Below are 25709 nucleotides of genomic sequence, written 5' to 3'. Positions count from 1 at the left end.
GTAAAGTCCCGAAAACGGGCCAGTGATTTTTTTACCTAGGAAAAAAATGTTCCGTGCTTTCAGTATTTTGCCATTTCGCGTAATGATGTTCCACTAAACAGCGCTCTCAATTCATTGCGTTTGCTAAAATAAAAGGGACCCTGTCACTATACTCTGTATCCTACAGATTGCTACTAGATGACCTGTGTCTGGCATAAAAGGCATCCTCTGAAACATTACCAATGAGTTTTACTGCATGTCAGCAAGTCAGATGGCATCAGAAATACTCTGGCTAGGGACTCAAACCTGTTCTGCAGCATCAAGAGAATGGTTTGGAGGGAAAGATACATATCACAGAGGATACTGATGTGGGACAAGTTCCCAATCCACATAAAACAAAGTTCATCCATGTCAGTATTCAAGCACAACTTAGATCTGTGGATGGGAAACAGAAATTTTACCCAAGGACTGCTTTGTGTACTACTAATGGACAGAAGAATCTCCTAAATGTTTTATCACATGCATAGCTCCCTCAAATTTTCTAGGGTATGATCCCAGTTATTCTCATAGGGGTAATATATAATTATTGACCATGGGATGGGTAAGGCCAATCTGTAACCGAATGGACAGGTTATTTCTTTGTTTTTGCTTTTTTTTTTTTTTTTTTAACAAGAACATCTTTATTAAATTATCATATATGACATAAGCCAAGTTACTTAATATAAATGACATTAAATCATAGCAACACAATCTCAGTTGCAAACCAATTCCAAGCCATGCCAACACAAGTGTAGCTGCAGATCACTTTAACATATCCAGTCACTGTTAGTTATATAGCTCATTCAAATCCTGCCTTCTTTTAAATCTTGTTTCTTCTTCGCATGTAGTGATCCCACAGTTCCCATTTTTTCCTATGTAATTTGCTCCTACCCTTTTCTGAAGATCCCAGTTCCAGTTTTAACTCTGTTACAATTATCACTACGTCTAGTAAAGTTGGTTTAGACTTTGATTTCCATTTTCTAGTAATTGCTTTTTTGGCAGCTATCATTAGACTCATCAAGACTTTACTATGTCTAGGCAATTCCAATTCTGTATCCTGGCTTAAAAAAATTCATTTCCCTAGTCAGTCCAACTTGCTCACAGGTGGATAGGTTACTTCAATGACAAAAAAGGAAATTGGCTAGGCTTAAAATAGCCTGCAAGGGCAGCTAGCCTAATGCGTATCTATGGACCTGTAAGTATGATGTTCCTTAGGGAAGTCAGTATGTGCCATTTCTAACCAGCCATTTGGAAATCTGCATACAAATTTTAAAGCACTTCAAACTGAACATTTCTGGCAAGAAATGGGCTTGCTACAGCCTTATTACTGGGCGTGCTACAGAGCAGACATTCTATTGAGACTACCTGTCTTGCTAAAACTGTGATAGCCAGCACTTTGCAGTAGTGATTTAAGTGAAGAATATAATGCAATTGCATAAGATTTGGTGAGGAAGGGCATACAGGAAGAGGGAACAGGCACCTTAGAGCACAGATGTCCAGCTTTGGTTCAGAGGTTGCACATCATACTTGACCAGGCCTGTTTGGGGTCCACCTTACCATGCTCAACTTGTAAACAAGCCATCACATGAATTGGTATGGGGAAAACTGAAAGATGAGTGTAGTCTGAAAAACTGAAGATCACATTAGGAAGGCAAATTGAACAATAGCACCACATGATGATTAATGTACTGTTTCAGTGCAGCCCGCCCAAAAAAAATAAAAAAAAAGTGTAGTTTGTGAAACTGAAAGGCAAAGTGCTGGCTGAAAAAAAGATGATCACTGTAATAAAAAAAAAAAAAACTGAGTCCTAGCATCACATAATTGATTTACAGTTTCAGTGCAGGCAGACAAACTGAAAGAATTGCAAGCAAACTGCAATCTGTAACTGTTCCAATTGTAGGGGGGAAATGTCACAAGGTTTATTGTAAAACAAGCCCTTGTTCACCAAATCAATTGGATTTGTACAGCAATTATAACACACACACACACACACACACACACACACACACACACACACACACACACACACACACACGCTTGCTCTGCAGAGAAATATATATTACAACTTCGAATGACACAAGAAAATTTACTTAGTAAAACTAGCATTGCAAATAAAACACAGACAAATGTAGAGAGAGCTAAAATTTTCTCTCAAATGTGCTGAATGGATAAGCATATCCATAACACACTTACCAGCCCACACAAACATACCTTCAGTGAAGTATAAACTTTACTATATTTTCCTTTTTTGCCCGCCTCATATTTTCTTTTAATCTTCCTTTTTTTCCTGGATCCTTTCAGTACAGCCTTACTTGGCTAAGGTTGCACTGATCTCGGGGTGAAGAGAAGTCATGATTTTCAAGATAGTCTGAGATCCCTTTTTTAGAGCATTTTTCCAACCTTTTTGTCCAGTGAAGGCAAGAACAACTTTCCTTTATCCAGTCTTAATCTTCCAGCACTGCTTTTCCCAGCGTTCTTTCAGCTAACTCTTAACTGGTCAGGGCTGAACAGTGAAAACTGTGGAAAAAAAATAAAAGAATTAAGTTCTAGGTATGGGGGCTGCTAGACACCATGGGGGCTGCTAGACACCCCCCAAAATTTTTGTTTTTAGATTTTCTAAGGTGCATTTTAAAGCTTTTTGATCCAGTGATGACCTAAACAAAAATGAGTAAGGAAAGAAATTCAGTCTTATTTTGGACCTGAACATCATTGAGTGACTTTGAATGCAGACTTTGCCTCATCTTCCTATTAGAGGACTTTGTTGTGTGTATATTCACTCAAGCACGTTCTGAGGCCTCATAGTGGAAACTAGTTTGCCTAATTTTTAGAGGTCTTCCAAGTGTGGGAACTCTGAAAAAAGTTTTCCTGTGGCTTCCATTAAGCACTTTCCATACTTTCAGTTTTTTGGCCTCTGTGGTAATCCTGAAATGGGTTGTAGCTTTGAGTGATATTTATCTGTGCTCCTTCTCCAAAGTTCCCTGCCTTTCAGAAATTTCAGCACTTTTTTGCAGTTTTTTTTTTCCAGTTTTATTTTTAGCAGCTTTCACTCCCACAGCTCTGACTAGATCTGACGTGTTGATGCAGGATTAAATATTTCTGGTAGATCACTTTTGAGGCTGCTTTACATGGCTGCAAATGAGTTTGATTTATTTCAGACCAAGTCTTCAGTGACTTTCTTGGCAAACCAAGTAGATGGGTAGGTTGACTTGAAGTGGAATCCTTTAGTCAGTACAGTTTATAGGGACTGAACTATGTCCAGTCACACACTTCTTAGAATGTGTTGTTTTTGAAGACTGGACAAGCATCCTTACTGAGATCCACTGATCTTTTTTCTGTGACCAAAGACTTGAAATATCAGGTCAGCTCTGTTGCTAAGCATAATCTGTACCTTTCTCAAGGGGAATCCCTATTTGAAATGTCCTATTAAGACCCTCAACCATATTAATGATATTTTCTTGGTGTTGGAGTCTTGACTTGTTTCTCCTCTGTGGATCTGAAGTTTGTATTGGAATGTCCTCTACAAGTAGCAATTACTCTGGCATGGAGAATTACTAAACATCAGGGTCCTTGTGAAAAGCCTTTCTTGACATTTCATTTCCGAAGTCCTTCTCTCTACTTCTTTCCTAAGATGTTTTTTTGGTGTTAACAGTGAACCAAGAATTTTGTCAGTTTGTTTTTTTTCTTGAGCAGCATTTAGGAGGGGGAGCCATCAGTTATCTGAAGTGCTCATCTTGGTGATTGTAATTGTGATAGTAGGCTGAGAGGAAACTTGAAACTTCCCTTCACCAGCAATTCTGCCAATATTGGGGTGCAACAGAACAAGCTTAAGAAATTACACCGTTAGCATTTTCTGAGCCTTTCTTGGAGCCATCTCACCATTGACCATACTTTATATGCACCTCCTGTACTAGGTGACCAAGGATTATCTTCATAAGGTGTTCAAACCACCTCAGCTGCCCCTTTCAGTACTTAAGTGCAGTGGCTGTTCTCAGAGATGTTCCAGATTGCCAAACTCCTCAGACTGTTATGGAGAATAAGCCTAGCTACCCTGTAGAGAAACCTCATATGTCACTTGCATCCACAGCTCATGACTGTAGATGAGGATGGGTGTGCAGAGTGACCTTTAAATTGAGATCTTCATTCATTGACTTCATCACCGCATCTAGTACGACCCCTGCATTACTGCTGCTGCTGTACCCATCCACTGGTCATTCTCATGATAACCTCCATATTCACATGTGGACAAGACCCTGGATATTTAGTCTTCGACCGGAGGTAGCGGCTTCCTCCTGACCTATAGAGGGTGTTCCACTGTTATCTGTGGGAGGACCAAAGGCCGTCATTTGGTGGTGCCAATATTCTTCATTTTAAACTCACCAAGGAATCTGTTTAGTGTAGGCTTGGAATCGATAACTTGAGGCTAGTAAAATGTCATCTTCAAATTCACCTTCACTTTTCTATAATGGGTACTGTCCAGGCCTTGACTGCTCCTTGATAGCCAGTCCATGAAAGTATAGCAAGTGGGGAGACAAGACACCCTTAATGATTTCCTTTGGCAACCCTGAATGTGTTTGATTTAATCCTGTAAATGTGGATAGAGTTCTGATTTAAATTTAAGGGCTGACTGACACCCACCAGAGGTGCTGGAACCCTATATTGATGTAGCACTTCAAAAACATTTTGGGTTGCACATTGTATGCATTCTTAGTCTGTCTGCTTAGGATTGGCAAACAAGCATGACCCTCTAGTGTCTGCAAGAATATAGGTGATCCAACTGCCAAGTGGGATCCCCATTTTCCCTCTTCATCCAAAAGCAGACCCTTTGATTTGTCTCCTTTATTGATCCTGATGTGTGCTTTCCATGGGGTGATGTGTGAACCTTATAGTGGAACAACCTTTCTTCCTTTTGGGGAAATAACCATTGCTGTAGTTTTCTGACCTACAGATACTCTCCCACCCTTGTATACACCATTGAAAAGGCTTAACCATGACACTCTAATGCTGTGTGCCTTCTGCATTTCCTTTTGAATCTGTCCCATCTACTGAAGAATTAGTCACTGTGATTTCATTTGTTAGGCTGAATCCAAGACCATTATGTACATTTGGCACTGTCTCTTCAAAAGTGGGCATTCCTAATGAATACAAGAGTTCTGGGTGTTCTTTCTACGTCTTAACAAGCACCCCCTCCCCCACTGGACTCATTCAAGCATTGCACAAAAGCCATCTTGTTTAACTTGACTGCTTTTTGTCACTGCTGGCATCCACCAGTGGGTACTAGGATTATTACTGTGGTAAGCTCTAACAATCTTTGGCTACACCTGTTTACCACTGCATCAGTTAGGGAAGTTTTGAATTGGTTCTTTTCAGACTCCACTTTCTTGAAATTTCCAGGTTTACAGGAAAAGCTGTTCTGGAGGTGGGAATTGAACTAATTTTGCACAGAATCTTTGGACTGTTTGCAGGATACAATCGCCATATGTTTGGACTTCCTGGTGTGCCATCCCTTACCACCCAATCATGACCAGTTGACAGCCCACTACCTCATTTGATAGGGTGTCTGTAACCCATGGCCCCAGGCCGGATGACAATTGCAAAGTCAGTCATATATCTTTGGCCAAGGGTGTTGTCATGTCAAGTACACTTACTGCCATCCATGTGCTTGAATGTGATGGCTATGAACAATTCAAACCTAACTCAGAAGTCCAGAAACACATTGCCAGTTGGGATCAGATCAGGCAATCAGTTTGTGACAGTTGTACTCCTCCAGGTATTTCCATTCTGTGTGTGTTAAATTCACCCAGTAGTGCTACATAAGTCATTATGGTCTCCAGTAGTGCTGACAACTCTGGGTAGCTTTTATGTGCACATGTACCAGCCTTTTCTTTCTACAGTTTCCAGCTGCATTGAAATGAACCTCTCATTTCTTACCACAAACACAAACAGAATGTCACTTGGTTGAGGTCTTGTATCACAACATCTGTTTGAGGGCTTTTCCTGAAGGGTTTAGCCCCAGAGTGAAAGACCATTCCCACTTAAAGCTTGAGTAAGGAACATTTAATGTTTTTGAAGTATTACATGGCTAACCTGTTTTAAGAAGCTTTTGGTCATACTTTTCCTTTGATTAGTTTTGGTAGTTCTAATAGCAAAGGGAGATTACATTATAATCCAAAACAGATGAAATTCTCTTCTTGGCAATGCTACATCCCACTTATGCTTGGGGGGTCTGCAGGCGCCATTGCCTGTTTTAGTGAGAGGGTTTCTTCAGGAAATGTGCCATGCATTAACCTATTTGAAACCCCATGCTGCAGAATTATAATCTCAGTATTTTGTTCATGATTGGGCCTGTCTTTTTAACTGCAGTCCTGAGTGGCAAGATCTTATCCATCCTTTACTTCTGTAAAGCGTTTAATTACAAAAGGAACTCTGTTGTTCAAAGGTAACTGGTTAGAAAAAAACATAATGCATTTGTAGATCACTGAGGGCATCTTAGCTAGGATGCTGCACTCAGACTTTTCTTTGAGTAGGATATCAAAGAATTATGGGCTAGGGGGGTATTCCTCTATTACTAGTTACTGTTTAAACTCTGGGAAAATGAAGGATGCCAGAGTCAGACATCCATTGTGCCTTCTTCCTGCGGATGAGAAGAGATTATAAAGTTAACTGTCTTGCTGAAATTGCCATATTCCTTAGGGTTGAATATTCAGTTGCGGGGAAGTTGAGTAAGAAACGATCTAAGAAAAGATCTGGAGGTATGAAACGTTGTGGAACAGCCTTACTCTAGTTCCTTAATCTTTTGATTTTTCTCCATATTTTCCCCAGATTGGAGATTTGATGTCATTGTGGTTGTTACGTTTTATGCTTCATTCTGTGTAGATTAATAAGAGAGCCTGTGTGTATGTATGTGTGCACGCGCGCTCTCACATGCTCATTTGTAGTGTGACTTCTCCAATTATAGACTGCATGAAGAAAATGCAAGAACATACACTTGACTGATTTTTGCTTCTTGTTTGAGAAGCAGTGAATTAAAGTTTTGTCTTGTTTCTTAGGAATCATCCAGTGTTGATCCAAGGTGAAACGTCTGTTGGCAAGACCAGTTTGATTCAATGGTTGGCTTCTGTCACTGGCAATCACTGTGTACGAATCAACAATCATGAGCATACAGATATCCAAGAGTATATTGGTTGCTATATGTCTGATACAAAAGGAAAACTGGTTTTCAGGGAAGGTAAGTAGCATCTTCAATGAAGAGATATAGGATATAGGGTGATTAAACCTTTAATGAATATCTGGTCATTTTCTACATGATACTCACAAATGTGGGTACATTTACATGGAGAGAAGCTGGGCAGTGTCTTTGATTTGCTGAGTTGGTTCAACAGTTGTGTACAGTGCATTATTTTTTTCCCTGAAAGAGCATGATATCCAGAATTTTCTCATTATCCTGTAATAATAATTAAATCCAGTTGTGATAGACTAGAACATGCCAGAACTTTTCTTTGTGGGTTGTAAATACATCAGCTGGTTTTACATGCTGTCTGTCCACTTGTCGGCCAGGAGCCACAGTTTCAGTCACTTTTCTTTAGTTTATAATAGCACATGTCAGTCACTTTTCTTTAGTTTATAATAGCACATTTTTTGTTTTCTGATTTTGAGATGGAGTAAATCCAGTAGCAGTTTACTTTTTGCCTGTTTGAGACTAGCTTGACAGGTTTCCTGTAATGTGTCACCAAGTATACACACTCGTCCGTTTCTTGGCTGAGTTTGCATCTGTAATTCTTGTATGCTGTGTTTATACATATTCATTGCCGAGTTGTTCAGCTCCATCTGCAAATGTCAGGATATCAACACAGTGGATATATTTGCTGTCTTTGGGTCATTTTCATTTAGTGTGTACTAACGATTTGTGTATCTTTTCTCCATAGGGTATGCTGGTTAGGTTTTCAGAAAGCCGTACTCTGGAGGATTGCCTTCCATTCCTTTATCTGGTTATGTTAGTGGCTCGGTATATTCATTCCTCACTGCTGGCATTTGGTTCTTCTATTAACATGTAGTTAACTTTTTGTCTTTATTTGTTCCTCCGTAAGGATTGTTCTGTGTCACTGTACCTGATGTAACTTCTGTATACCCACCTTACTTTGAATCTCATTACATTTGAGTGACACTTCCAGATGCATCTGTAGTTAACTCCCATTGACACCTTTAGGTGTCAAATATTGCTTGTTCATATTTGTATCAGTAATTCCAAAACCATTCTATGTACAAGGTTTTAAAAGCTTGTATCTTAAAGCTTACACGATGGCAAACTCAACTACATTAATATTTAACATATGTCTAGCACAGGTAAAGAAATGTTAACTGTTTTTATGATATTCATTTATATAGATATAATTTTCACATTTTTCTAAATATCTTTACCAAGTAACGGACAGAAATCCTTATCCTCCTATAAAAGATCTCAACTAGATGAATAAAATGCTGCTGACAGTATGTGTGTAACCTGAGTGGCTGCTGAGATATTCTAAGTTGTTTACAAAATATTATAAATGTAATAGTTACTGTGACTTATAATATTCGGTTTAAGACCTAGAACCCAAAGAATACTACCACTATAAAAATAGTTTGTGCTGAAGAGTTTGCCATTTATACTTATTTCATAATCCCTGTGATTCCAGAAATATAAACATTTGTTTAAAATGTGAGGACATAATGTGATTCTGTCAAAAGATTTAGGCTGTGCCCATTGGAAGTTAACAGTGCAAACTTCCTGAGCTAAACTGGAATTAAGCTGATTGGGCTTGGCAAAAACCTGGGTGACCGACAACCCTGTTAATGTTGAGCTTCTTGCAAAAAAGTAAAGCTTAATAGATTGCGGTCAGAATCATTACGTAGACAATGCAGGGTGCCTTTAGCTGCTGAGGATCTTTTCTTTATTTATTTATTTTATTTAACAAGAAACATCTTTAATTATCATGTATGGCATAGACAATTGTACATTTATATAAATGAAAAACAAACTATAGTGACATTTTACTTGCAATCATTATACATCACAAACCGTATTGGCGTAATTTTAGTTGCAGACATTATACATCAATTATAATCTAGCCAGTCATCATCAATCAAAAATTACATAGCTTATTCAAATTCTGCCTTCTTTTAAACCTCATTCCTCCTCTGCATGTACTGATCCTACATTTTTTTCATATACCCTTTTCTAAATATCTCAATTCCAATTGTTTTACCTCTGTTAATATATTCACTACTTCTAGTACAGGTGGTTTAGACTTTTATTTCCATTTCCTAGTAATTGCTTTTTTGGTAGCCATCATAATTAGACTCCGCAAGGCCTTGCTATATCTAGGAAATTTCAATTCTGTTTCATAGCTTAAAAATTATTTCCTTAGTTACACCAATTTGCTCACCCAGTATCTCTGACTGAGTAGTCTACAGGGAATCTTTAAAATCTGCCAACTCATTAGACTTCCAGAAAATGTGTTTCCAATTACGTCTTTCTTCCCCATCACACCTCCAACATTTGCTGTCTACCTGAGGAAATGTTCTTTGGAGTCTACTTGGGGTATACAAATGTTTATGTAAACACTTCCAAACGAAGATGTTCAGTCTTCTTTGTTGCATATTTGGGAGACGTACACATATTCCCCCCATTGTTTTTTTGTGAATTGTTTATCCAGTCTCTCTTCCCAATCCTTTCTAACTTTCTCCGATTCTTATAATTATCATGCAATATTTTGTATGCTGTACTAATTATCCCTTTAACAGCTGTTTCTGATGTCCTTCCATTTCACTAAAACATGCCGGAGGGATAGGTTCCTGACCCATACATGTCAAGCAGAGCATCTCCTTGGCCCTCTTCAAAAGGAACCTTGACGATTGGATAGGAGATGGGAAATTCACCTCGGGGATCACTTCAGTCGCCCTGATTGACGGGTCCAGGGAAGTAAATACTGTGGGACGAAATATCCAGAGATTTGTTGTGGCTAGGCTTGTATAGTCCCTAGGGCCGATAGCCTAGTACTAACCTATGAACCACTGTTGCAGCATTCCTTACAGTAGGGATCCCCTGCCAGGCCAGTATATCAAAGCCTTTAGGTTGCCAAGGCTACACTGTACATCACATGCTGCCCGTGTACAGTATAGAGCATAAAGGTGACGTCAGGATGTACCATCCTCAGAACAACTTTGCTTTCAGTCCAAATGCGATTGGTCTGAACACTTGCTTCGTTTGCTGATTCACCAGACTGCTTTCAAATAAGTGCCCTGTTGGGGGTTTGTTCTCTTTTTTCCTTTATTTTTGTTGCTTGTAGGGTTCCTGTCATCCAGAAAGGGTAAATACTAGTGCAGAAGACAGATTAACAGTAAAGAGATGGTCAAGAGCAGTGTTTTGTTTTGTCTAGGTGCTTCCCATGATCATACATTGCAGTGGTGCAGTGGTAGCGTTGCTGTCTCAGACCAAGAGTTTCTGTGATTTGATTCTTGGCTGGAGTGCCTTCTCTGCAGAGTCTGCATGTCCTCCCTGCGTTTGTGTGGGTTTCCTCTGGGTACTCTGCTTTCCACTCACATTTCAAAGACCTGCATCTAGACTGTTTCTCACCGGGCCTCTGCTGAAAATTGGCTTTGTTCCAAGTCTGACCTTCCCAGTAAACAAATGTTGATTAAAAATAAATACATCCTGTTCTATTTGCCAGTCTTTTGTTCTGAAGACTCTGCATAGTTGTTTTTCCTCTTTGGCCATATATTTAGAAAATCAACATCTTAAGCATTTGGCAAAAGGTGTTGTGGAAGGAACTTCGTCTGTGAAGAAGGCCAAGAAAGCTAGGTCTGATTCTTCAGCTGTGTCGCCTCTGCTGGACATCTCTCTTTAGGCTAGTGAAAGCCCAGATCATTTTACGGCTCCTGGGCTGGATTTCTCTGCCGTGACTGCTTTGGAGGGTTGCATGGATCTGGCTTTGTGCACGTCCCTGGAGGCCTTACAGACGCCCACTTTGGGTGTTCAGGGGGACTGTGGGTGATTACCTAAGTGCCTAGGGGTGTTCCTTAGATTTTGGTTAGGGAGGAGGTACCAACCACCTTATGGGGAATTTCTTAGAATAAAAAGAATATGTAGTGATGATAAAAGTGTGAGAGAGGGAAGTAGAAAAAAGCAGCACATGTTTGTAACTAGAGGTTACAAGAAAAACAGTGGTGGAAGAAAATAAAAGGAGGGTAGTACAACAAAATAATACTAAAAGCAGGTATAGTATGCAAGTCAGAGTGTATCAAAGGATGAACAAAAAATATATTATGTGACCAAATATACACTGTTTACAGAAGTTTTAATAAATTTGGTAAAATATTATTGGGGTATTTTAGAAAAGAATAAATTCCTTAATATAAGAGCCAATGAAAAGTACAAGAGATTTCTTGGTGCATGGTAAGTTTCAGCTGCGTGCAAGTCATAAGAGTTTGGGGGTAGATGCAACAGGTACTTTTCCTTGTGGAAAGTGCAATTGTTGCCAGTACTTAGTAAAAGGTTTTGATAAAATTAATGAAAAGTATTTTGCATGCAAAGGGAGATTTTCCTGTGACAGTACTGGAATAGTTTATGGTTTGAAATGTCCCTGTGGTAAGGTATACATAGGGGAAAGTAAAATAAGTTTTAAACAAAGGGTGAAGGAACACGTTAGGGATATTAAGAAGGGCAAAGAAGAAAGTCCTGTTGCATTACATTTTAAAGAATGTCACAGTGGAAATATACAAGGCTTACAAGCTACAATTTTGGGCCAAGTACAACAAATGTATGACTTTGATATTAAAAGACAACTTTGGAAGTTAGAATCTACTTTACTTCTGAAGTTTAACACTTTAATTCCATATGGAATGAATCAAGAATGTCATTGAAGATGTTTTCTTTAATTACTTTAGTCTATGATTGGTTAATTGTTTGTAATCATGCTATTTAAAGATAGAATATGTGAAGTACGGTTATACTCTGTAAAGGCTGAAGAGCTGAGGCGCTAGAGGAGTTTGCATTTTATGCTTTGTATTTGCTGCTAACCAGATTTTATTGGATCTAGTGTGTGCTTATTTTACCTGTATTGTGGGACTACATTGTGGATCTACTACTGGACTATAATTTTAATAAAATATAAAGGTAATCACTGGCTTCTTTCCTGTGTGGTGGTCAACTACAATTTTTGTTGTACAGGGTCTGAGCCTCTTAAGTTTTGTAAGGCTGACGTCTCTTTAAAAAGAAACAAACTGAACATGTTTCTCCTGCTGCTAAGGACCCTCTGTGAATGGCAGAATTTCACTCAAGGTTTGTTTAGTGCCCTTATGACTTTGACTCCTCCTCAGGGAGTTTCTGTTCTAGCCCCCCCCCCCCCACCAGTCTTCCTCCTCCTCAGAAGAAGAATCTTGTTCACTAGGCCTCTAAAGAGGAGTAGATTTGGATGAGGAACCCCTTGCCTGTTCTTCCAGATTCCTTCTCCCTTAGACTATGGCTCTGAGGAAGAGGAGTCCACCTGACTCTCCTTTTAATTAGGTTTTCTTTGGGGACACAATTTCCAGAATGATGGAATTTTTCAAATGGGATTGTGCTCAGGTGTTTGCTGTTCAGAACAGGTATTGCGAGCTTTTGCAAATGGACTCTCCTAGACCTTCTTCTTTTCCTCCTGTCCTGGCTGCCTTGTTTGGATGCCTTTTCTGCTGCATCTCAGGTTCCTGATTCTCAGCCTCCTGCTCCCAAAAAAAAAATGATGGGTTTTATAAGGTGACTGATAATTGCAAATTCCTTTATAAGTGACCATCCACTGACCCCTCTGTTCTGTCTGTGGCATCTGACAACCCATCAAAGCTACTGCGTTCTACAAAGTAATTTCCTTCTGATAAAGACAGTTGAACTATGGAAAGATTGGGTAAAAAGGTTTATACCTTTGCTACCCTTGCTTTTAGGGCTGTCAGTTATCAGACCCATATGACAAGATACATTTTGGCTCTTCTGTCTCAGGTCTGTCAGGTTATTTCTCACCTTCCTGACTCTTAGGAGAAGACTTCTTCCGTCTCCTTGTTAGGGACGACTTCTCAGGTGGATCGCCACTCTATTAATGCAGCTGTGATGCAGTAGATGCCTTCTTTAGGGCAGCTTCTTTTGGCTGTGTGCCAAGGCGATATTCTTGGCTTCAGCTTCAACCTTTGCCTGATATTAAGGCTAAGTTGATGGATGCTCCTCTGGATAACAAGCATTGATTTGGTGGTGCTGCTGCTGATTTGTTTAAGTCCTTACAGCAAAACGGTAAGGCTTTACAAGATGTAAAACATAACTTTGTTTCTCCTGTACCTAAATTCCAAAGCAGTCACCCTAATAAACCAGCCTTTGTTCAATAGTCCATCTCCCAAAGGTAGGAAGGGTGGTTGAAGGGATACCCCTGCTAAGGCTACCCAGACTCCTATAGTTCAAAAATCTCATTTTCCTGACAAGCCAGGTGCTGTCTGACTATCCTGTACTTCTCAGCCACATTCCTTTTTCTCTTCCTCCTTTCATGGGCATTCCTCAGCCCCCTCAGGATCAATTAGCCTTTATTCTGGAGGTGCTTCTGGATCTCTTGACTCAGGAAGCTATTCAGGAAGTTCCAGTTTCTCAGGCAGAAGGGATTTTATTCCAGAATATTCTTGGTCCCCAGGAAAGAAAGCACTTGGAGACCCATTCTGGATCTCTCTCTCCCAAGCATCTTTCTGAAGACGCCTTCCTTTTTGATGATGTCCCTTCAGACTTTGTTTCCTGTGCAGCTTCCTCAGGCTTTTCTAGTTTCTCTGGACCTCGGGATGCTTATCTTCATATTGCTGTCAATCCCCCTTTCAGGAGTTTTTTTTTCTCTGTTGCTTCCTGACATTTTCAGTTCTTTGCTTTGCCCTTTGGCAGCTCTGCTGCCCCGAGGGTATTCAACAAATGCCTCGCTCCTTTGATTGCTTTTTGCAGGCTATAAGGGGGGGTTACAGGTCTTCCCTGTTTAGACAGCCTACTTTTTCAGGCAACCTGTGCAGAGATTCTACTGCAGCATCTTCATTTTGCTATTTCCCTCCAGCAAAGCCTGGGGTTCACCATAAATTTCCAAAAGTCCTTCCTGACTCCTTCACAGGATCATGTGTTTCTGGGATGTAGGATCCAGACTGTTCCAATGATGGCATCCTTGCCTCCTCCCAAGACTAGCTCCCATTGTCTACTTTCATACCTTTCTTCCTCTGGCCTCAGTTACAGCCAAGGAATTCCAAAGAGCTCTGGGTTTCTTGGCCTCCATCATTCCTATGTTTCCTGTAGCCAAACTCCACACGAGAAACCTTCAATGGTTCCTAAAGTCAGTTTGGCTTCAGCACTGTCATTCTTTAGATTTCACAGTCCCTCTTCTATGCCTCAAGCTGGAAATCCATTGGTGGATTTGGCAGGTGTCCCTCAATCCAGGGCTTCCTTTTTAACCTCCACTCCCTTCTCAGGAGCTATTCACAGACCCTTCAGATTAGGGGCTTCCTTTGACTCTCTAAAAGTGCAGGGGCCTCCACTAGCTTCAACATAGGAAAGACCATATCAGTGTCAGAGATGAGAGCTCTTCTGTTGGCTGTTCAGGCATTTCATCCTCCCTTCATTCCAGGGCCCCTCAAGGTACTGATGGACAATACCACAGTTATGTAGTATGTCAACAAACAAGGGGGGCCAAGGTCTTGTATCACAATCCCATGAGGGATTTCTTCACAGGGATGTGTTTCTGGACATAATCCACCAGTGGGTAATCCTAAAGTAGATATTTTTGCATCCCCTCTAAACAGACAACTTCCTCTTATTTGTGCCTGAGCCCAATGTCCTCTGGTCTGGAAGGGTGGATGCCTTCTCTTTTTCCAGGAAGGGGATGTTTCTCTGTGCCTTCCCTCCCCTTTATCACATTTCAAAAGTCTTGTTCAAGATTAAACGGGATGTTGCCCAAAATCTTTCTGGTGACTCCCTTTTGGCCCAGACAGGATTGGTTCCATCTTCTCCATTAAGCCATGTGCAGTCATCACAAGTTAGCTCACAGGGTGGACCGACTCCCATAAGAGGAGGGATCTCTTATCCATCCCCACCTGTCTACTCTTCGGATGACACTGTGGGTGATATGATTTTGATTCCATATAAATACCTTTTCTCTGAGGATGCACTTAGGGTCCTGCAGTAGGTCAGGAAACCCATTACTAGGAAGTCCTACTTATCCAAATGAAAGGTTTTCTGTTTGGTATCTTTCTCGTAACCTGGATCCACTTTCTGTGGATGTTCCTTTATTTTCCCTTATCTGTATGAATTGCTTGATGCTGGGTTGGCATATTCTTGTGTTAAGGCCCACTTGTCAGCTGTTTCTGCTTATCTGGCTGTAGCACCCCTTCTACCCTCTAGATTTGAAGATAAGCAATTTCTTAAAGGCATCCTTCATATTAGACTTCCCAGGAAGCTTGTCCCTCCTTCCTGGGACCATGATTTTGTTTTTGAGAAATTGACTCTGGTTTCTTTTGAGCCTGTGGCTTCAGCTTCCTTGCAGTACTGTTCTTGGAAGACTGTCCTTTTGTTGGCCCTTACTTCTGCCATATGGGTGTTTGAGCTTCAAGCCCTTTCTTACCCATTGGCTAGCCTTCTCCTTCCCTGTAGTCTTTACCACTCCCTCCTCCAGCTCTTGTTCTGTGTTGAATAGCCTGAGGTAATTTAAACCCAGGTTGCCATTTTGTTTTTTTGTTTCAAGTCCCATAGCAGCTGTTGTCTCCCCTGGTGTGTAATCATCCTTTTATAAGTTTTTGCATTCAAGGTATGCTATACATTGTGGTTTAATACCTAATTCTTTAGTACAGCAGCTTGTACTGTTTGGTTCTGTTGTTTTTTTTAACACTGCAGGATGCCTTTAGATAACTCTGCTTAATGAACTGCTGTCACATATGCACCTAGATGTTCTGTTTTCCTTGTTTACTGTTATAGAGCCAGAAGGATTATTTCACATATTGCATTTAACTGCTCTCAATGCATTGACTAGTGTTTAAATATGTTGAAAGTGTATCTTGCTTAATGTAGTAGAGAACTGTGTTGTATATTATTTACATTTTATTTTTGTATGTGCCACAAGAAAAGATTTTATCAGGTGCTGAAGCAGGAATAACCATTACCTGATGTTTTTGTTATAGACTATTGCTAAACCAAGTCAAATCGGACTGGTCACACAGTATGTGCTGCCTTAACCCAATACTCTTGCATATTTCTTCTGTTTTTCTTTCAGTAATCTAAACCACCCATCAGGTCAAGCAGTGGAAATTTCAAACTTCTCTCTTGAGCACTGGGTACCCATAAACACTATCCTGCAACTAGAGAGACTAAACACTAATGTAGGTGCTTAACTTCCAAGTGTCTAGACATTTAAATACCTTAACTGCACTAACTTAAATGTTAGTGAGTGTATTAGTACATTCTGCTGTATAGTTCCTTAATCAAACCACTGTACTGATGAATACATCACCAGGAAGAAACAGATGCATAATACTCTCCATTTAGTTCCCCCCCAAACTAAAGTCTATTTTCTTTTGAGAAACACTTAAATCTATAAAATTGCATTTCATTACTTCTCATGTTTCATCTGTAACTAACCCCAGCTTTAATTTTATAGCCTTTAAAGAATTTCAGTGTAAAATTCAAAAACACTTCCCAAAAATTGGAGTCCGACTAACAATAACTGTAAAAGAACTCAGACGTTTAAAGGTTAATTGACTCTGATTTCTACTTATCCTGACTAAAACTCAAGATCTCAGCTTACACATTGTCTCCTTTGGAATGGCACTTTCTCTGCCTCAGGTGTAGCCCAGCTCCGTTTGCTCCCCTCTCACCCACCCCCCCATGTAATTTCCTTTATACTTCTTCACCATTTCTCTCCTATAATCAAACCCCTCCCTTTCCTGTTTCCTAATTATCTCTCCTTCACTTAACAAAACTGATCTACCACATCTTCATCTATAGCACCACACTCCTTCAACTAACTACACATAATCTAGTTTACCCATACTTCCTCCTCTAACTTTAACCTTCTTCTTGGTCCATATCTTTTTTTCTCCCAGTAATCACCATGCATACACCACTCCTCTCCACTGCAATACTGCTATCACTGACTCCTCCATGCTCTAACATCCTCACCAACCGTATTAACCCCTTATTATACCCCTACCCATACACGTAACTGTAACTTCTCCTATACTCGACAGCCAGTATTCCTATCTGCATCCATCCTTCCCATGAATGTACAACTCCCCAAAATAAAAATCCTCCTCCCATTCCATAATATCTACAAATAAATCAAAATACACTAAATACTACCTAATAAATATCAAAATTAACTACTGTCCTATTTCACTACTCCCATCAGGTCATATCTACCCTAACCTAGGACACCAGTCCTTAACTCTACCACTCCTCACAATACCTCATCACCACAAGTAATTTACCAAAAAAACAAATCTCCTTTTACTCTATAAACACTCGAAGCTTACTTAATAATGTTAGCCAACTTCATGCTTGGATATCTGCTCAAAACCCAGACATTATTTCCCTTGCAGAAACATCGCTTGAACCACAAAATCTAGATAAGGGCATACTCCTTCCTGGATATAATATAATACCCCTCGATTGCCCTAATAAAAAAGGAGGAGGGGTTGTAATTATATACTCCAACAACCTCACTTTTACATACCCAAAGCTGTCTTATACCTTCCTTTTCTCCGGCAGAATTACTGGTAGCAAACCTTTAGCTCAATGACTATACTACTATTACTGTTGTATCTATCTACATTCCACCAGGGGACAACATTCCCTTATTGGAAAGCAGTCTCTCCTACCTCTCCCAAAACATCCCTAATGAAATTATCCTGCTTGGGGATGCGAACATAAGTTAGGAAATACCAGTCCTAACTCAACATGCCATATAAATCTGTATGGCTTTTCACAACTCATCTCCCAGCCTACTTATCCAATAACACTCATTCTACCAGTACACTCATTGACTGGATTCTTGTCTGAAATCCCTCTAAATACCATAGTCCTGAAATACACTGTCACTCCCTGAGTGACCACTCTCCAATAAAAGTACTTAGACATACATCCAACTTATCTAAACCACATGGATACATAACCTGTCGTAAATTATCCAAATTCAACCCAGAAACTTTTAATAATCTTACTCAGAATAAATTGGACCTTCCTCACCCAGCTCCCACTTGATGAAGCAGTTCAAGCTTTCATCTCAACCTTCCTAAATATCTTAAACTCACTTTCCCCATTACGGAAAGTAAGGATAAAAGCTATTATATCCCCTTGGCTATCTAAGGATACTCGCACTCATGACAGCCCGAGACTGCGCCTGGAAAACTTTGACCTAAACTAAACTACCAGCAGATCTGCAAAAGTATAAAGAAATGAGAAATAAGACAAAAAAATATTGATAAAGATAAAAAGACAACTTCTATAACCCTCCAGCTCCCCTAAAATCAGATCCCAAAAAATTCTGGAATGCCATAAAGCAAGTACTTCATCCTGGTTAATCCTACTTCACCTAATCCATCTCCTGTCAAATCTCCCAAGGAGACTAACTTCTTCAATGCCTATTTCATTCAGTCAATAGCCAGATTTTTCAATTCTAACCTAAAATACTCCCATTAAAAATATTCCAAATTGCTTGGAACCTCCACCCACAGCCAACTCTGCAAAAACTCTTTCCTTAAAGCAGTCCCTACTGTTTACATCAAAATCATTCTTTCCAAACTAAAACCATGCTCCGTTTCTGTTGACAGTATCACATCTTACTTTCTTCAGATAGCTGCTCCCTCTATTGCTTTGCCAGTATCTATTTTAATCAACCGTTCCATCTCTGAAGCTGAAGTACCTGCTATCTGGAAACAATTCTACACCATACCTATTCACAAAGGTGGCAATTCCAGAGAACTCTCAAACTTCAGACCAATAGCTATCCTCTCTCCTCTGTCTAAAGTCTTAGAAAAATGTATACATACACAAGTAATGCAATATCTTGTACAGGGCACACTCCTCACTCCCACTCAACACGGTTTCCGACCCAAACATAGTACCTCTGCAGCTCTACTTTCCTTTCTCAGCACCATTTCTATAGCTAGAAATAATCATAAACTTAACTCATGCTTATTCCTTGACCTCTCAAAAGCCTTCAACACTGTCTTACATCCTCTGCTACTGAATAAACTCTCTGATCTCACCTTCTCTACAACAACAATAACATGGTTCTCCAGCTATCTCACTGACTGACAGCAATCCGTAAGATGACACTCCTCACTATCATCTCCCCTTCCAGTGAAAATGGGTGTTCCCCAAGGATCCACCCTTGGACCACTACTTTTCAATATCTTCATCAACTCACTCTACTCCTCTTGTCCACAATCCTCATTAGTCCAATATGCAGATGACTCCACAGTTATCACCATTGCTAACTCACCCTCTGAACTTCTAACAGCTACCCAGTCGTCTTTCAACTTTGTTGAAACCTGGCTCGCCAATAATCAGCTCATCCTTAATCCCAAAAAAACTCGTACTCTTTCTCCCCAAAACTGTTACTCATATCAAATCTACTTTTCAAATAAAATCACTAAATCACACTCTCATAGTTGCTGACTCCAGTACTAAACTCCTTGGTGTAACCATTGATCAGCTAAAATTCGACCTCCATATAAATAACTGTATCAGGAAAACCCATCAAAAACTAGGAGATGTTATGTAGCCCTATCTCGCCTACATTCTTACCCGTGGGTTCGGAGCCGAATATCGTCTCTGACTCAGCCGATTTTGCTAACTCAAAGTCTCTCATTGGCTGGGCTAAGAGGATATCCCATGTTGCACTGCTCCATATCCCCAGATCTCGTTTGCAGCTTGTGTAGCTCGGACGTGATCTCGCTTGGCTGTGGCCAAGTACCTTCTTTTTGCTATTTCTCTTAGAGAAACTTGATATATTTATTCCCAAAAGCTATTTTAATAGCTATTTCTTGTTGCTGTCACTGTGTTTGAGTATGATAATTGTGTTTTTGGTATCCCTGACTGTTCCAGTGGGCTAGGCCCATTATAGTTAGAGGACCTAGTCCTCCCCTCTGCTGTTTAAAAAAACCTTTTAGTGTGATTGTTTATCTGTGTGTTTCCTAGAAGAACCGTTTCAGTTAGAGGTTCTTAGATTGTATGTAGTAGAGTTTTTCTGGTGTTTCTAACTTGTGTTTCCCACCGTTTTTGTAAGTTGTGTCTATGTGGTTTCACTTGGCGCTAGCTATAAGATGTCTAAGGATCAGAAGGAGCATAAGCCTTCTGGCTTTAAAAAATGTTCCAAGTGTGGATATAATATGTCCATCACGGATGGACACACTGTGTGTTTACTGCCTTGGAGCCATCCATTTACAGGGGTCGTGTAGCTTTTGCCACGCGTTCAGTCCTAGGGTGCTCCAGGAGAGGAAAGATAAATTAATATTAAAGGGACGACTTAAACCACATTTTGAGGAAGCTATAGACTCTGCTTCTAGTACTCAGTCAAAATCTAAAGCTTTCAAGGCTAAGAAAAGGTCTCCTGCTCCATCTGCCACTTCGGAGCCTCTAGAGAAGATTACTGTTTTGGATTCTACCTCCTCGGCACCACTGTCCTCGGAGCCGCAGGAGGCATCAGTGTTAACTGAATCGGCGTCGGCTCCTATTATTCTTGAACCCATTCGGAGCCGGTCGCCCAGTGTGAGGCATGGTTCGCCTGACAAGAGATACCAATCTCCATCACTCTCCTCCAAATCCTCCAGGCTCTCTGATTTGTATGTTGATAGGGTGGTGCAGAGGCTCTTGCAGTCCCCAGTGATGGCTAAATTGTTCTCGGCTCTGACCCATTCGGCTCCGGAGCCAGTTCCTATGACCATTTCGATTATTCCTCCTCCGAGCTCATCCTTGTCGTCGGAGCCAGTATGCTCTGCTCAGAGTGATGTTCCTGCGCCGGCTCCGATGCCCCGTCTGGGTCTATCGGTGCCGACCTCTGCTCCGACCATGTCTGTTCCATCCACAGGGTTTGAGACTCTGGTCTCTTCGGTCGGGCCCGAGGGGGATACTTTGGGACATCTGTCGGTTCAGAGTCTCCCACTCGGTGCATCGGCTCGTGGGACCCCAGTCGTGGCCTCTGGGGCTGATCAGTCTTCGGACTCGGGGGGCCTTCAAGGCCATGTGGAGTGCGCTGGCCAGATAGTCAGCTACATCACCCGGGTCTGTCATTCCATCCCCCACCACCCTGGCGAGAGCTTCTGACATTCACCTATCCATGGACAGTAGAACGCCAGGCCCTAAAGATACCCCCACGAGTGGTCCCCAACTTTCTGAGGGTCTTCCAAAATCTGTGCCTGAGGAGCCTTCCAGAAAGAAATTGTGCAAGAGGAAGCACATAGACTCCCAGAAAGAAATTGTGCAAGAGGAAGCACATAGACTCCCAGGATGAGTCTCTCACCTCCGATACTGACCTCTAGGAATCGGAAGGGTCCCCCAAGTCTTCCTCTGATGATGTTTCCTTCTCTGATATCCTGGAGATACTGAAACAGAGGAGACTGGCCTTCCAAAGCTCCTTCCGAGGAGGAATCTGTATTCCTTAAGGCTTTTGGCGCTCAATCCTCCACCTCCTGGGTGTCTCCACCCTTCGACAAACTTCTGGAACTCATTTGTCGAAGAGTGTGGGAAAACCCTGATTCTGTGGAGCCCGTGCCCAGGCGTCCCAACAAATTCCTGTCCACCCCCCAGGGCAAAGAGTTTCTGCCAAAAGGAGTCCCTGTAGATGCCATGGTGGTGGCGGCAGCCACCTAGAAGGAAGTTGCAGAGTCTTCTTCATCCGTCCATCCTTTTAACAAGGAGTCTAGGACCATGGACCGGTATGGGAAGTGTACCCTATCTTCAGCAACCTTCACTCTACGGTCGCTGAATTATCTGTCTCACTTCACTTGGCTCCAGAGAGATCTCCTCAAAGAGTTGGGAGATACTCTTGCGGGTAACATACCTGAGGTGGTGGCTCAGACAGTTAACGCCCATGTTTCTACCCTCAACTCCATCGCTAACTCGTCCATGTGGGTCATTTCGTATGCAGCCGAGGGAGCGAGTAGGGCAGCAAGCTCAGGGGTCGCCCTTAGAAGGCGGAGGCCTTCAAGTCTTCCTTCACTGACGCCCCATTTGACGGTTCCTCCTTGTTCGGGACCAAAGTGAAAGACACCCTCACCAGGTGAGAACAAGAGGGAAAGACCCTGTCTGCCGTAGGGGTTCATTTTTTCCCTTCCTTCTCGGGGGGGGGGGGGGGGGATGTGGTTCAAGAAATCAGAGGTTTTTTCCTGCCACACAAGGTGAAACCCCCTCCAGAGGTGTGGGGGGGGTATTCAGGGAGACGTCACCTCAGAGGCAGAGGGGGCCCCGCAGTTCGGGAGACCGTGACTCCTTCCATGGCTCTCCATACTCTCATTCCTGAGGGTGTGCCCGACTGCGCTTGTCTGGAGCCAGTCGGGGGTCGAATTTCCTTATATACGGAAGCATGGGAGAGCATTACCCAAGACCGATGGGTATTACGGATAATTTCCAGAGGTTACCTCATTCCTTTCTCTTCAATACCCCCGCCAGTCAAAAAAATCCCAGACGTTCCACCCAGCCAAAGGGATCAAGCAGCCTCAGAGGTCTCGCAGCTACAAGAAAAGGAGCCATCCAACGAGTCCCCTCAGACCAAATCGGATTAGGGACTTACTCAAGATTCTTTTTGGTGCCGAAAAGAACAGGGGACCTGAGACCCACACTAGATCTCAGTCAACTCAACAGTTACGTACACAAGTCCAAGTCACACTGCAATCGATTCTCCCATTGTTGGGAGAGGAGGTATGGATGTGCTCTATCGATCTCAAGGATCCTTACTACCATGTCAAAATGGACAGAGCATCCAGGAGTCACCTACACTTCTGGCTGGGAGCCAGTCACTTCCAGTTTCGAGCCCTGCCCTTTGGTCTCACCACAGCCCCCCAGGGTGTTAACCAAATGTATGGCAGTGGTGATGGCTCACTTGAGACGTCAGGGATTCCAGGTGTTTCCGTACATGGACGACTGGCTCCTTATAGACCCCACCAGGCATCAACTAGTTCAGATCAGGGATGCTACCATCAGTCTATCACCAGTTGAGCATAACAATAAACTGGGAAAAATCTACCTTATTGCCCTCACAGCATGTCATCTTTATAGGAGCAGATTTAGACACCATTCGAATGCGAGTATTCTTACCACAAGAAAGGATCACAGTACTACAACAACAAATTCACAGGCTGATGCCCCTGAGACAAGCGAAGGCCAGACTGGTTCTCCAACTCCTAGGGACCATGGCAGCAACTATCATGTTGGTCCCTCTAGCGAGATTACACATGAGACTTCTTCAATGGCTCCTATTTGTCCAATGGTCTCTCCAAAGGCTCCCACTATCTCATCCCATCTTACTCAGACAGGTGCAAGCAGGACCTCCTTTGGTGGTTGTGCACCAACAATTTGAATGGGGGAAGTCCTTCATTCCACCTGTCACTGTTGCCACGGTGACCACGGACGCCTCCCAGATGGGGGTGGGGGGCATTATCTCGGCAGGACTGTCCAAGGCACGTGTCAGGAGCACAAGATACATTTGCATATAAACGTCCTAGAGATGAGAGCAGTGCTTCCTGCGTTGCAGGCACTTCAGAAAGTTCTCCCTCTAGGGACTATTGCGATACACTCAGACAACATGTCAGTAGTGTGGTAACTCAACAAGCAGGGGGGAACCCGGTCTTACCCTCTATGCAGAGGCTATGCGAGTGTGGCATTGGGCAATAGCTTCCCAACGGTTTCTGGTGGCAACGCACATTCAGGGGAAGTCCAGTGTAATAGCGGACAGGCTAAGCAAAGCAATCCTTATGCCTTATGAGTGGTCCTTGAATCGCCTGGTTGCAGAGCGAATCTTTAGCAGATGGTGTCAGCCTTGCTGCGACCTTTTTGCCAGCCCTCTCAATGCAAAATGCAGCAACTACTTCACGCTGATCCCCCCACAGGGGGACTCACCCAGGCACACACTGGTTCACGATTGGCCCTCCGGTCTGCTTTATGCTTTCCCTCCATTTCCCCTGCTGTCAAGGGTGATTCAGGAAGCAGAATGATTCTGATTGCCCCACACTGGCCTCGTCAAGTCTAGTTCCCCTTTCTTCAACCATACATTGTGGACACTCCTTGGATTCTGGACCCTCAACCAGATTTGCTGACATACATGTCAGGACAGTTCCACCCCTCTCTGCTAACCCTCTGGTTGACAGCCTGGCTACTCCACTTCCATCACTAGTCAGACGTCATAATTTTTCACCGGATGTGGTCCATATATTATCGTCTCCTCATAAGCCATCCAGTAGAAAGATTTATTCTAGCAAATGGAAAAAGGTTCTCTATCTGGGCACATACTAGAGACATTGATACTTACACAGCTCCAATAGATTCAGTTCTGGAGTTCTTGTCTACGCTGTTCTATCAGGGGTCTGCATCAGCCACAATCAAAGTTCAGCTGGCAGCAGTATCCAATTTTCACGTGGTGAATGAATCAAGTGTCATGGCACACAGACTACGCAAAGCATTCCTTAAAGGTACCCTATTCTTTCGTCCCCCAGTGTCCGAACCTATCATGCCCTGGGATCTAAATTTTGTTCTCCAAGCACTTACTCTACCACCATTTGAGCCTGCAGCTACCTGTGAATCAAAATTCTTGACATGGAAAACAGCATTCTTAACAGCAGTCACTTTAGCGAGGCGGGCTTTGGAAATTCAAGCCCTCTCCATCAAACCCCCATATTTAATCTTCCATAAAGATAGATCTCTTAGACCAAACCCCTTGTTCCTTCCCAAAGTGGCTTCCGTGTCTAACATGAATCAGTCCATTGAGCTGCTTGTTTTCTTCCCCAATTTTCTAGCAAGGCAGAATTTAGATTTCACCAATTGGATGTACATAGACAGTTACGCTTCTATCTACACCGGACAAAAGATATCCGGAAATCTGACCAACTCTTTGTCTCCTTTTCGGAAAACCGATTGGGTTCCCCGGTATCCAAGGTCAAGCTGTGTAGATGGATAGCCAGTTGCATCTCTTTCATCTATCAGGCAGGAGGCAAACATTTACCATTTCCAGTCAAGGCACATTCTACTAGGGCTGTCTCTACATCCACAGCCTATCAAGCTAAATTGTCAATGGATGATATATGTGCTGCAGCTACTTGGGCTTCTCCTCACACCTTTGTTTCTCATTACATGGTCTCCAGGGGCAGGTCTTCCTTTGGCTCCACAGTTCTCAGGAGTATGTTCCTATGAGCCACCCAGGATGTAGGTGCTAGGGACGCTGTCCCGGGTCTACTTTACATTACCGAACCGACAATTCACCGACACAAAACACCGACCCCAACTAACCAAAAACACACAACACCGACAACTCACAAAACCGAACACCATTACACCGACACAAACAACGTAAACTACATGACACACAATGACATATCCACTAACCTTAACCCAAACCCTAACCCTAAGGTCCGACACTACCGCACAGTTACCCTACCCACACCCTAACTCACTTAACCCACCCCTACACCTAAAG

At 42.1% G+C, this 25709-nt stretch overlaps 1 protein-coding gene across 1 annotated transcript in view; it reads left to right on the top strand.

The window, feature by feature from the left end:
* Positions 1 to 25709, top strand: part of MDN1 (midasin AAA ATPase 1) — a 3484183-nt gene that overhangs the window by 1021735 nt on the left and 2436739 nt on the right. The window contains exon 24 of the mRNA XM_044071809.1: positions 7065 to 7243. Coding sequence (XP_043927744.1) covers positions 7065 to 7243 — 179 coding nt within the window. The remainder of the gene's footprint in view (positions 1 to 7064; positions 7244 to 25709) is intronic.

Source organism: Protopterus annectens, chromosome 1.part0 (genome assembly GCF_019279795.1).
Source record: "Protopterus annectens isolate FY-2018-M chromosome 1.part0, PAN1.0, whole genome shotgun sequence".
Classification (NCBI taxonomy): domain Eukaryota; kingdom Metazoa; phylum Chordata; order Ceratodontiformes; family Protopteridae; genus Protopterus; species Protopterus annectens.
This window is presented reverse-complemented; position numbering and strand designations above follow the sequence as displayed.